General features: G+C 39.0%; 3 protein-coding genes across 3 annotated transcripts in view; all 3 read right to left on the reverse strand.

The window, feature by feature from the left end:
* Positions 1–13710, reverse strand: part of LOC311037371 (uncharacterized protein) — a gene marked incomplete at its 3' end in the record, with an annotated part of 208389 nt that overhangs the window by 107402 nt on the left and 87277 nt on the right. The gene's annotated exons all lie outside the window — the stretch shown is intronic.
* Positions 1–13710, reverse strand: part of LOC311038176 (uncharacterized protein) — a 59713-nt gene that overhangs the window by 4699 nt on the left and 41304 nt on the right. The window lies entirely within an intron of this gene.
* LOC311038195 (uncharacterized protein) lies at positions 2488–9216 on the reverse strand. The gene is made up of 4 exons (XM_084047581.1): positions 9137–9216; positions 6344–6394; positions 3522–3630; positions 2488–3088 (listed from the first exon to the last, which is right to left on the reverse strand). The coding sequence occupies exons 1-4, from the start codon at positions 9201–9203 to the stop codon at positions 2917–2919; spliced, it is 399 nt and encodes a 132-aa protein (XP_083903707.1). The 5' UTR covers positions 9204–9216; the 3' UTR covers positions 2488–2916.

Consider the following 13710-nt stretch of genomic DNA (forward strand, 5'->3'; position numbering starts at 1 on the left):
ACCTGTTGTTGTTTTTTTTGGCTTTTTAAGCCCCTTTAAAGATGGTTTGAGAAGCACTCTGGTTCAGATAGTTGGGCAACGCAGATGGCAGCATAATCAAAATGACTCTGTACCAATGCACCAGCACCTGCCAGCTGCGTATGGACTGGACTGTCAAGAAAAGCAGCTTTTCTGGCCAAGAACTTAATTCATACGTTGATTTATCTTACCTAATTCATGGAGAGCTAGCAGGTAGATGGTAAAAGTGATGACAGCTGGTTTCATGATGCTGGCCATAGAGAGAAGACTTGTGGTTGTTTCCAGTGTTGATAAAGTTGTGAATGAAGGAGATCACTCTGTTTCATGGTGGAAGGTGGAGCTTCTTCATAGACATATCTATAGAACGCCCAGCCACTCACCACACCACATTCTATCAGCTTCTGACAGGAAGCTGATATCATCATCACATATATGAAAGGAACAGTCTGTTATAATCCTGACATTTTCATTTTAACCCTCTTTTTCCATCCTTGTCTGTAGCTACATTAATTTCACTCTATTAATATTTAGTGGGTATATTGCATGGAGGTATACTGAAGTCCATATCTTTTGATTGCACAACGCCCCACATTCACTATCGCCCATTCTTCTTTTTTTCTTCTTTTTCTTTCGCAGAGAAAGCACTGCTTTTCCATTATAAGAGGCAATTACCCTTAAGCCCTATTTTATACTTATGTGTGATGTAGGACAGTGTTGCATGAAAATAGCTGATCTAGCCTACAACCTGACGCGTTGCGAGCTTGTAGATTATTTTCAGTTTAAAATAATGATTATCAGTATCAGTATATAAGTATTTGAATGTTGCCAGGTCAAAAGTGGTTAAAATCTCTGTCCTAAATGGACAGAAGTAAAAGTGTTATGTCAACAAGTGTGTTGTGTTTGTATTACAGTTGGTGTTGTGGTTAGTGGTTAGTTACTTAGTATCTGGTTGTGGTGTGTGTTGCATGTTGACATTCTCCCAGAGTGTTTCCTGCCATGTTCTGTCTCTACGGTGAGAGTTTCTATGTTTCCACTGAATGTTGACGTGAACTGATCAGTGTGACCTCATCGGCTGCAGCCACACAGTTCTATAGAACCCAGTGGTGGAAAAAGTACTCCCATTTATTACTTGAGTAAAAGTATCAATACTGTGTTATGGCCTGGCTCTAGGCCACTACAAATAAAGGGGAAAACGAGAGAGAGTTTAACAAACAAAAAAAGTGATTTTATTTACAAAAACATAATATAACAACAATGCAAACAATGAAGCAGGCATACTGCCAAATAATGCAAACATAAGGGAAACACAAATGCTCTCTGTGTGGCCATGCTCGGGTATGGCCCAGGTGGAAGAAGTGAAAGAGCAGTGGAAGGGCAGGTGGGAGACAGTGGCCAGGTGTCTCCCCTTCCCCTTCCTACCTCCAACTCCAACTTCCAATCAGCACTGCAACAGAGAACAGTTAATACAGAATAGCCACAACAAATAAGGGGAAACGAGAGAGTGTTTTTATAATTTATTTATTTATAAAAACATAATGATAACAAAAATGCAAACAAAGAAGCAGGCATACTGCCAAATAATGAAAATATAAGGGAACACAAATGCTCATATCTGGCCATGCTCAGGATGGGCATGCGTCGCATCGCAATGCATTGTGAGCTTGTAGATCGGCTATTTTCAAATGGCCGAAATGTATATAGGGCTGAAGTTGGTAATATATATTTTGTAATCAAAATCTACAAAGTAACTAGTAGCTTAAGTTTTCAAATAATTGTAGTGGAGTAAAAGTACAATATTTGCCTCTGAGATGTAGTGGCGTAGAAGTAAAAGTACTGAAAATTGGAAATACTCCAGTAAAGTAAAGATACCTCAAAATTGTGCTTAAGTACAGTACTTGAGTAAATGTACTTTACACCACTGATAGAACCCAGAGGGAGTGTGAAGCTGAACCAGCCTTTACTCATGCAGCCAAGAGATGGTGTGAGATAAGGACGTGCACAAACTGCATCTGCAACACATGCACATGCATGGAGAATCAGACCTGTCTGTCAAACCGGGCGGACCAGTACAGTACATGGACTTGAAATCAAAGAATTTGGTTTGGATGAACAGGGACCTACAGTACTAGAATGTATCAAGTTTAATACGATACCATGTGAGAGCAGTGGTGGAAAGTAACTAAGTACATTTACTCAAGTACTGTACTTTAGTCAGATTAAATGTTCAATACTTTTACTTCTACTCCACTACATCTCAGAGACAAATATTGTACTTTTACTCCACTACAATTATTTGATACCTTTAGTTACTAGTTACTTTGTAGATTTAGATTATTATTACAAAACCACTTACAGTACATACAGTATATATATACTTTGGCAATTTGAAAATAGCAGATCTACAAGCTCACAACGCGTCGCTTTGCGTCACATTGTGAACTTGTAGATCTGCTATTTTCAAAGGAAGGTTGGATTAGATAAAAGTATTTTGGTATGAAAATATGCATGTCAGATGTAACCAAGTAGTAGGCCCACTGGATCCATAACTCCATGTCTGGTATTTGTTACAAACTTAACCGCTTGAAAATCGGTTGAAAATTCATGGAGTTTTTAATAGTGGAGAGACCGTCTACTTCAATTAACTATATTCACACAGCGGCCATTTTGGCATTTTTCATTGAATAAACAGGGTGGCATTTCATTAACGTAATAGCAAAATTGCCGCCGTGTGAATATGGTCTATTGACATAAATGCATTAGAAGGCTCAGCTTCCATTCCTGCAGCAGCCAATGAGGTATCACTATCTACACACTAAAAGACACAGGTTTTTATGCAGAAGTAGAGTGGGTGATGGTTTCAAGTGTAATCAAAGACCAGGTGACCTCTAGACACGGTACCTATACAGGGTGGTCCAGACCAGGCTGATGGGACGTGACGTTCAACTTGGAGTAAAGCATGATCTGTTCTGGAGGAGGATGAGGAGTGTAGGGAGGGGGGTGCTGGACCGTGGCATCATGGACCTCAGCAGCCTCACCGTCAGAGGTGGGAGAATTGTTCCTCTTTTTCTTCCTGTCAAATCAAAACATTATTTTCATTTAATGTCCAACGAAATATGCTCCGCTCTACGCTTGACACTGTGGCAGATGCGCTTAACGGGTGTGTGTCACACTTGAGAGATTGACAGAAATCTGACAGAAATAGGTGCTGTGTGTAAAAGTAGCTAATATTGATAATAAAGTTTTAATCTTGTAGTTGTAAATTTAACCAAGATTGATAAACTATGTGGTCTATTTATTGACTGAATGTATTGTATTCACTACGCGCAGAACTGTGGAATAGACCACATGCGTGCACACACACACACACACACACACACACACACACACACACACACACACACACACACACACACACACACACACACACACACACACACACACACACACACACACACACACACACACACACACACACACACACACACACACACACACACCCCTACCTGCAGTAAATGATGCAAGCCAAAATCAGCAGCACCAATCCTCCTCCTCCTCCATAATATCCATATGGAACAGGACTTGTAACTCTTACAGGTGTCCAGATGCTGTCATCTTTGGAGAAACACAATCAAAAATTGAGAAGTTAAAATCTGCAGTTCTGCTGTCATTGTCAGTTATTCTTGATTTATGAATATATATTAGTAGTGATAGTATTGCTGAAATTGGAAATTATATCATCAAGAAGACAATAATCTGATGATGTAATCAGAGATTGTTTTAAGAAATATATGAGATGAGAATAATGTAAATCTGAGGAACATGGGCAAGTAAACAGTGGAGCTTTAGTGCGCACACACACACACACACACACACACACACACACACACACACACACACACACACACACACACACACACACTCACACGGGGGCGATTATACTGTATATCTTGATCACATGACTCCAGAGATAATGTTTACCGATTCGTGTGAGTGTTGTGCATAATCTGCAGGAGTAATAGCAAAAAGTGTGTATTGAAGAAAACTAAAGATTGGCGGATATGGAAGGTGCCTATTATGTGATTGTGTTGTTGCATCCTGATCCAAGGAATCCAGGGGAAAACTATTTGTATGATCTGGTTCATCCTTGGCCTGTTGGGAGAGTGCGTGTCAGGCCGCACGCACACACACACACACACACGTGCACGCACACACGCACACACACGCGCACGCGCACACACACACACACAGATGGAGGATTGATGTGGAGGGGCGGGGGCCTCTACAGTATATACAGTGCACTTCAAGATGCACTTTCCCTTCTGCCCATGGGAGCACCACATGTGATACGTTGCACTGTATGTCATAGAAATGCTATTTTGACACTCATTGTGTTAAGCCCAGGCATTATATTTTCTTCTATATTGTTCTTGCTCATCAGACGAACGTTCCACGTCAACGAGCATGTTGATGTTGAACTACACTTCAATAGTGACTCGACGACAGATAATACTGTGACTTTGTAGCTTTATATCTTTTGTAGCTGCCAGTGTGAATGCAGCATAAGTCATAATGCTGAGAGGTGCCATTCCATGGTGCTGTCCATCACTAATATTATCTTATCCATCCCCAGAGTGACAACAACTAACGGCACAGAGGAATGCGTGAATCCAGAGTCAGACTTTGGAAAATATATCTATAAATTAAATAACCAAAGAATAGGTAAGACAAGAAAAGGCTGCTCTGCAATGTCTCATAATCCACCTACTGTATGCTGTTGACCTTTCACTATTGTAATTCATTTATAGGGGTGGGGAAGCCTCTCTGCAGTAAAGCTCCACTGTTTACTTGCCCATGTTCCTCACATTTACATTATTCTCATGATGACCAACATTTTTTGGGCATGAAAACATTTTCTCAATTTTATTTCAAACATAATTCAGATTCCATCATCAGAGCATTGTCTTCTTGATGATGTCATTTCCAGCGTCAGTAATACTAATACTATTATTCATAAATCAAGAAGAACTGACAATGACATCAGAACTGCAGATTTTAACTTCTCCTCTCATTGTTATTGTGTTTCTCCAAAGCTGGACTTATTATTGGAGTAGGAGTTGGAGTTGGAGTTTCAGTGTTTGTGCTGATTTTGATTTACGGGGTTTGCTGCAGGTGAGTTAATGTGTGCGTGCGTGCGTGCGTGCGTGCGTGCGTGCGTGCCTGCGTACGTGCGTGCGTGCGTGTGTGCGTGTACACGTGTGTACGTGCGTACGTGTGGTCTTTTCCACAGTTCTGCGCGTATTGTACACAATAGATTAGTCAAAAAATAGACCACATATTCATCCATCTTGATTAAATTTACACCTACAAGATTAACACTTTATTATCAATATTAGCTACTTTCCACACAGCAGCTATCTGTCAAATGTCATTAAAACCGGGAAAGCATCTGTGTCATTTTATACTTTGGCTATTCAAAAATAACAGATATACTGTACATGAGCTTGTAGATCTGCTATTTTTGAATAGATACATTTTTCTTAAAGTGAACATTTTTAACTCAAATCTTTGCTTCTGGGGGTCCCTGGAACCAAATATTTTTGAGACGGGGGTCCGCAGCCAAATACATATATATTCTTTTTGAGAACCTATGTTGCTATATATTATAGCAACATACATTTTGCAGAAAACTACTCGAATTTAGAAGACATTTTGTAGAATGGAAGTAGTTGGAATCAGTTCAGAGGCCTTGGTATGGTGTACTGTATACCATATAAACAGGGTAAAACTGACCAGGACAACACATGATGCTCCACTCACTGCACAGACTCTGGTCCACTGGCAGCCTTTTATGCTCAGCTGGACTAATGAGTCTGGACTGTACCATTCTAAGAGGTGTATTCGAGGCTGAGCATCAGGGCCGGCCGCTGCTATAAAATCATATTTCTTTTACCCCTTTTTCTCCCCAATTTAGTCGTTAGGCCAATTAATTCCTCCCCACACACATTTCTGTGTGTTGTCACTGCTGTTGTATCATGACATCTGCTACCAGGAACAACATTTGCACACATGAGTTATTTTTGACAGAACTCAATGATCAAAAACCATTCATGAATATGAGTTGGCAGAGATGGGCGAAAGTACACCAAAAAGTGGTTTGATACAAATTACAAATACAAATAAAAAATGTATCACTATATAAATACAAAATACTGGTCTGAGAGATTGATTCTATTTTTTGTCTCCCCAATTTAGTCGTTATGCCAATTAATTCTTCACCACACACATTTCTGTGTGCTGTCACTGATGTTGTTTCCTACTGACTCACCTTGTTGGTACCTTGTATTGGAGTCCCATCCCAGATGATAGCTTGACTGACCTGAGAGGGAGTTTACTATTAATTTGGGGTGCTGTATATAGACACCGATTTACTGTAGCCACGCACAACCAAATGTAACTCTGCACGTGACACCAATAAGTATGTAAAGTAAATTACATCTGCTAACATTTGCAGGAACAACATTTTTACAGAACTCAATATTCAGAAACCATTCATTAATATGAGTTGGCAGAGATGGGTGAAAGTACATCAAAAATTATTTTGATACAAATTACAAATAATGTGTCAAAATTATGTATCACAATTCAAATACAAAATACTGGTCTACGAAATGTATTTTAGATACAAATACATATTACGTACAAATACATAATATATATTTTTTTGTTGCTTTTTTGTTTGTATTTGAAAATACATTTTATAAAAATTTATGCCATGATTAGTCAATTCATATATTGACTGCCAATTATTAAATTAATTGCCTATGTCAGAATTTCTGATATAGGCCTACAGTATCACAGGAGCAGAGCAACACCACAGACTACAATGCTATATCATTAGGGGAGAACAGGGTAAGATGAGACACTTGTCACTTTCAAGTTGTCCTGGAAGCAAAATGAGATAGCAGTCAAATCTAAACATCTACCCTTATTTCAGGATGTCTTCTATTCTATCAATTGAAATTGTGAGTATGCATTTATGACAAAGGGCCATAAAATGATGGCTCAAAAAAAGAAAAGTCATTCAGCATAATTTGAGTAGCAAAGAAATAATAACAAATTTGAATAGCGATTCATATTAGGATCATTGGCTCACTTTAACCCAGAGCATTTGGTTAATTTTGTCCCACAGCCACCATTGTAGACAGAATTGGCTAATACTTCACGTAATGTCTTTGCTAAAGTATTCACATGGTGTTATACATTGGCAAATCTCAAAGTAAATTGTCAAAGGACAAAAAGTGGCCGCACACACTGTTATATCAGACGTGCAAACATTTAGGACGCAGAGTAAAATAGACCAACGTTTCGGCAAAACAAATCCTTCTTCAGGTAGTCCATGAGCCAGAGACCCAAAATTGAGCAATGATTATCGAAAGAGTGGGCAAAACCATACCTATATTAAATTGTTTATAGGGTCAATATAGACCCCTTAACAGACGACGTCATACTGGCTGCGTGCAGCCAGTATGCGCGCAACGAAACCCATTATATCAGGTCTCGTTAGGACGCGTCTCACTAGCCAACACACACAAGAGGGGGTTGGGGTGTGCTGAAACCAGTGCACCTCGAAACAGGTTGGGAATTGATTGCGTGAAACAATCACCTGTGCGTCCAGGCTCAATGTTAGTAAACAAATAATTGGTCTATAAGTAAATAAATATATAATAACCTTTCCACAGGAGCAGCTTTTTCATATTTATCACACCTTTTGTTATTTTCCCCATACGTACATGACAGGTGAAAAAATGTCAAAATTAAAAAAATAGTTCTTATAATGAAACTTCCCCAGTTGATTACTTACATGAAGACAATGATTTATCGTATTACAAGTTTTCTGAAATTGTATATTTAAATATGCAAATTTGGCATTTAGTCCATGAGCCAGAGCCCCAAAATTGAGGCAGATATTGAATATTCCCTCGTTAAAAACATTTGACTCCCAACATCTTAACAAAATGAAATAAGAATGTTCACTCTGGCTTTGTCCAATGTTCCAATGTTGATTCTGGAAAGTTATGCAAATTCTGGCATATTTTCCTAATGCCTAATTTGCATATTTAAATATACTATTTCAGAAAACTTGTAATATAATAAATCATTGTCTTCATGTACTGTAAGTAATCAACTGGGGAAGTTTCATTATGATAACTATTTTTTAAATGTTGTAATCTTTTCACCTGTCATGTACGTATGGGGAAAATAACAAAATGTGTGATAACTATGAAAAGCTGTGGAAAAGGTTATCATATATTTATTTACTTATATTGACCCTATAAACAATTTAATATAGGTGTGGTTTCACCCACTCTTTCGATAATGAAATCTTGTCTGGCTCATGGACTAAGGGTACAAGAAGGCATTTGTTTGCCGAAACGTTGGTATTTTTTACTCCTAAATAAATGTTTGCACTTTCTCGTCGCCTTACACCTTATCCCTACATTCTTTTGCCATCTTTTACTATTTTGAAAAACATTTAAAAATAATTCAAATAACCGGTCTAAAAGCTCACAACATGTTGATGTAGATCGGCTAGTTGAACTATTTTAAAATGTTTTTCAAAATAGTAAAATATGGCTTATAAGTTTAGGGATAGGGGGTAAGGCGGCGCGCAAGATAGGGCCCTACATGTCCAATCCTACACGCCTGTACTTCACAGCCAGCAAAACTGCTCTGCCACCTTTAGAATAAGGGTAACAATAATAATAATGATGATAATAATAATAATAATAATAATAATAGTAATAATAATAATAATAATAATAATAATAATAATAATAATAATAATAGGCTAAGAAGAAAAGTGCAGCAGCTTGATGAATATAAGATGCCAACTGACAGTGAGCATGTGGGTGGCCCTTACATATGACCCAGATCTTTTTGTGCTGTTTGAAACTTATTTTTTAGCTTTTGAGAGAGACCAGAATACAAGAACATCAAAATCAAAATCAAAATGACTCTGTACCAATACACCAGCACCTGCCAGCTGCATATGGACTGGACTGTCAAGGAAAGCAGCTTTTCAGGCCAAGAACTTAATTAATACGTTGATTTATCTTACCTTTTACATGGAGAGCTAGCAGGCAGATGATAAAGGTGATGACAGCTGGTTTCATGATGCTGGCCATAGAGAGATGCTTCTTCTAGTTGTTTCCAGTGTTGATAAAGTTGTGAATGGAGGAGATCACTCCTTTTCATGGTGGAAGGTGGAGCTTCTTCATAGACATGTCTATAGAACGCCCAGCCACTCACCACCACTGGCTGCAGTCTAGATATAAAACAACTTTATTTGCTCCTTTGGGAGAACTTAGATTTCCTGGAGAGTCTGAATTGTTCATATTTGAACAATCTTGTTCATGAAATAACTGTGTATTTTCAGTCTCTGCTTCAGGAGGGGTTTGTGATCTCAGAGTCTGTGTCTGTGATTACTCTATAGTACAGTATCACAGGAGTAGAGCCACACCACTGACTGAATACAACGCTACTGTATGTCATTACAATAAATGTTGTGTTTTTATCTTGACGAGAAACCAATGTATAAAATGTTGCATTGAAAGTAATATTGACGTTGATTTAATTCATCGCTGTATGGTTAGGGAGCCCGCCTAGGACTCCGGAGGTCCCGGAGGTCTCCGGTACGATTCCAGCTCTCAGTAATGTGTCAAAGTGTTGTCCCTGAGCAAGACACTTAACCCCTAGCTGCTCCCCCCTCCGTGCTCCTCTGTGGTTCAACACTCAGCTGGGAGAAGCTGATGAATTGCTTTCAACTTGGCGTCCTTATTTTGGGCATGCCATGATAGGTAATGACAAAAAGTTTCAAGATTTTCATTTTTTTTTTATAGTGGGAAAAAAGCACAACACGTTGCGATGTGACGCATTCAGAATACAGTTTGAAGATCTTTAAGATAACAGGTTTAAATATAAATGCTGCATGATTATCTCTTCCTTTATCAGGATGTGGTTTTTCTTGAACTTCATAGATTTATAACTGACATTCTGACAGGAAGCTGATTAGATGTCACCATTCTGTATGAAATTAAAAGTCTGTTATAATCCTGACATTTTCACTTTAACCCTTTAACTTTTTCCATCTTTGTCTGTAGCTACATTAACCCATTAAGACTTAGGCCGATTCTCAAAATCAGTTTTCTGAATCAGTGGTGCTCAAACTATTTCATGTCAAGGACCCCCAAAATTATATGTATTTGGCCGCGGACCCCCATCTAAAATGTTTTTGTTCCAGGGACCCCCCCAGAAGCAAAAAATGTTCACTTAAAATATATATTCAAAGATTTGCACAATTATTATTATTTATTTTCAAAAATAGCAGATCTACAAGCTCATAGCTCGGCACAAAGTGAACTTGTATATCTGCTATTTTTTTATATACAAACATTATGGTGAACCAATGTGCTATATATGTACCTAAAATCTAAAATGACAGAGCTGCTTTCCCAAGTTTAATGGGTTAATTTCACATCTACCGTACTAGTTTAAAACTCTATCAATATTTAGTAGGTACATTGCATGGAGTTATACTGAAATCCATTTCTGTCGATTGCACAACATTCACTATCGCCCATTCTTCAAATGTTTTTCTTATTTTTCTTTCGCAGAAAAATCACTGCTTTTCCAGCATGAATACACCCTATTTTATTTATGTATGATGTATGATGTGTTGCATGAAAATAGCTGATCTAACCTACCTGAGCTTGTCGATCATTTTCAGTTTAAAATAATAATAATTATAATAATATATATATTTAAGTTTTTGAATGCTGCCAGTTTGAAAGTTAAAATGTTCCAGAGGGAGGGGGGGGGACAGCCACACAGAAGGCCCTGTTGCCCCAGGTACAGAGCCTGGTCTTGGAGAGCCTGGTCTTGGGGACCTCCAGGAGGCTGGCGTCACTGGACCTGAGGGAACGGGACGGGAGATGTGGCTGGAGGAGGTCAGAGAGGTAGGGGGGAGCCAAGTTATGGAGTGCCTTATAGGTGGTGAGGGGTATTTTCAAGTGGATTCTTTGTTTGACAGGCAGGTGGAGGTCGTGGAGGACTGGTGTGATGTGTTCTCTGGAGCAGGTACTGGTGAACAACAGACAGGCAGCTGAGTTTATAATACAAACATGCTGGAGTTTATTGAGGGCTTTAATTGGAGGTGATGCCATGGAGGATGCTGTTGCAGCAGTCTAACCGGGATGAGTTTCAGCGAGTTTCATTCTTACAACTTCATCTTCAATGGAAATATATTTGTATTCCATGTAAGAACACAGGTCAGGATCTGTGTTCAGATGAAATGAGCGGGGTGGATGGGTGTGCAGGAAGAGCCATTTCCAAATGGGGTTTCACTTCCTAAAATACGATTTGACACTTGCTTTGGCCTACACCCATGTGTGTGTGTGTGTGTGTGTGTGTGTGTGTGTGTGTGTGTGTGTGGGGGTGTGTGTGTGTGTGTGTGTGTGTGTGTGTGTGTGTGTGTGTGTGTGTGTGTGTGTGTGTGTGTGTGTGTGTGTGACGCACACACACACACACATGGGTGTATGTGTATTGAGGAAGTAACAAACATACTTGTCTTCACAAGAACTGGCACACCCGTGGTCAGCTGACCTCCTATGTCCCACAGACAGAGTTAAAACCGTAAACCAACGGCAATAGCTTGTATTTTGATACTACTTTCTTTTTTTTTTCACTCTTTTGGAGGAAACTAAACAGATGACAAAAATATCTAAAAGAGAGAAGTATGAAGAAAATGCAGAAGTGGTCAGTTTGATCATCTTCATCTTGACATTTGTTGTTCAGTAGATCATATCTCACACTATAAATAAAAAGGTGCTAAATAGCACTGAAAATGGTCATGTGGCTGGTAACGGTCGGTAGGCAACAACCTACTAGTAACTGGTGTACTGTAGGCTACTGACCATGGTATTACTCAGTGGTGGAAAAAGTACTCAAATGTTTTACTTAAGTCAAAGTATCAATACTGCAATGCAGAAATACTCTGTTACAAGTAAAAGTCCAAGTATTCAAAATGTACTTGAGTAAGAGTTTAAAAGTATTGGCATGAAAATGTACTTAAAGGTAGGGTAAGTGATTTGCATTGGTTAAAATAAGTGTTAAATAGCTCTATATTCTGATAGTACTCATTGCTATAGAGTGTTTGTTCAGTATTAGGAGTCTCCTTGTCTCTCCAGCTCTTTATTAAACAGAAAATGCATTTTCGTTTCAGTTTCATTTCCAATTTTATCCAACCAGGACAGAGAACTCTATTCAGGATATAGATTAAACAAGTGAAATTGGAAGTGATGACACTAAGAAATGAGCAGACAAAATTGGAACTGGAACACTATACAAATTAAGCTTAAAAATGGGTACTTTCTCCTGATTGGCTGAGATTTTGACACCTACCGAAAAATGTATTTTCTGTTTATTAAAGAGCTGGAGAGACAGAGAGACATCTGTTACTGAAAAAACACTCTATAGCAATGATTACTATCAGAATATAGTATTTTAACCTTTTAACAAAATACTTTTTGTTTTAACCCAAAAATATCACTTACCCTACCTTTAAGTACCAAAAGTAAAAGTGCTCATTATGCAGAATGTCCAAAATATACAAATATACAAAATATAGAAATCTTTTGAAATTAGCGGATCTACAGGCTCACAACGCGTCGCTTTGCGACCAGTTGTGAGCTTGTAGATCTGCTATTTTCAAATAGCCAAGGTATGTATGGATAAAGTGGTTAATGCATATTTAGTAACTAAAGTTTTCAAATAATTGTAGTGGAGTAAAAGTACAATATTTTCCTCTGAGATGCAGTGGAGTAGAAGTATTGGAAATTGGAAATACTCACGTAAAGCACAAATACCTCAGAATTGTACTTAAGTACAGTGCCTGAGTAAATGTTACTTTCCACCACTGGTATTACTGTGCTTGACTGACCAGCCAACTGACACCAGTGTAGAGAAAGGAGAAGGGTAGTTGTGTGGGAGAACTTGGGGCGGTTGAACACCAGACGAGCTGCAGCGTTCTGAACAAGCTCCAGAGGTCTGATGGCAGACGCTGGCGCACCAGCAAGGAGGGAGTTGCAGTAGGCCTAGTCTAGGCGGGAGATGAGCCTGGATGAGCACCTGGGCTGCCTTCTCCGTGAGGAAGGGGCGAATCCTCCTGATGTTGTAGAGGAGGAATCTGCATGACCGTGTCACTGATGTGATGTTTGCCGAGAACGACAGTTGGTCGTCCAGGGTCACACCCACCCAGATTCCTTGCAGTCCGAGTTGACGTCACCACAGCATTATCAATGGTGATGGCCAGGTCTCGGTGCAGACAGCTCTTCCCCGGGAGGAACATCAGCTCTGTCTTGTCCAGGTTGAGCTTCAGGTGGTGCCACATAGATGAGCTTAAGGCCGCTATCAAAGCAAAGCAAATCTTCCATAACACCTCAACAATGCCACCTGCTGATCACCTCTATACCACGCCCCATCTTTTGAGTGGTCTTGTGTGACATTCTAATATTTTGAGATGGATGGATGTTTATATGGATTTTAGATTTTCATGAGCTGTATGCCATAAGCATCAAGATAAAAACAAAAAGGTTTTTAATATTTCACTTTATGCACAATGAATCTAGAATATAT

Source organism: Gymnoscopelus microlampas, assembly GCF_963454915.1.
Source record: "Gymnoscopelus microlampas genome assembly, chromosome: 21".
NCBI classification, from domain to species: domain Eukaryota; kingdom Metazoa; phylum Chordata; class Actinopteri; order Myctophiformes; family Myctophidae; genus Gymnoscopelus; species Gymnoscopelus microlampas.

What these genes read in the sequence shown, in the direction of transcription:
- LOC311038195 (XM_084047581.1), bottom strand. Translation starts at nt 9,203, where the DNA reads ATGGCCAGCATCATGAAACCAGCTGTCATCACCTTTATCATCTGCCTG. An exon ending in GCTAGCTCTCCATGTAAAAG is followed by an intron (nt 6,395 to 9,136) that starts GTAAGATAAATC and finishes ACTCCCTCTCAG; the next exon opens with GTCAGTCAAGCTATCATCTG. An exon ending in GCTTGCATCATTTACTGCAG is followed by an intron (nt 3,089 to 3,521) that starts GTAGGGGTGTGT and finishes TTGATTTGACAG; the next exon opens with GAAGAAAAAGAGGAACAATT.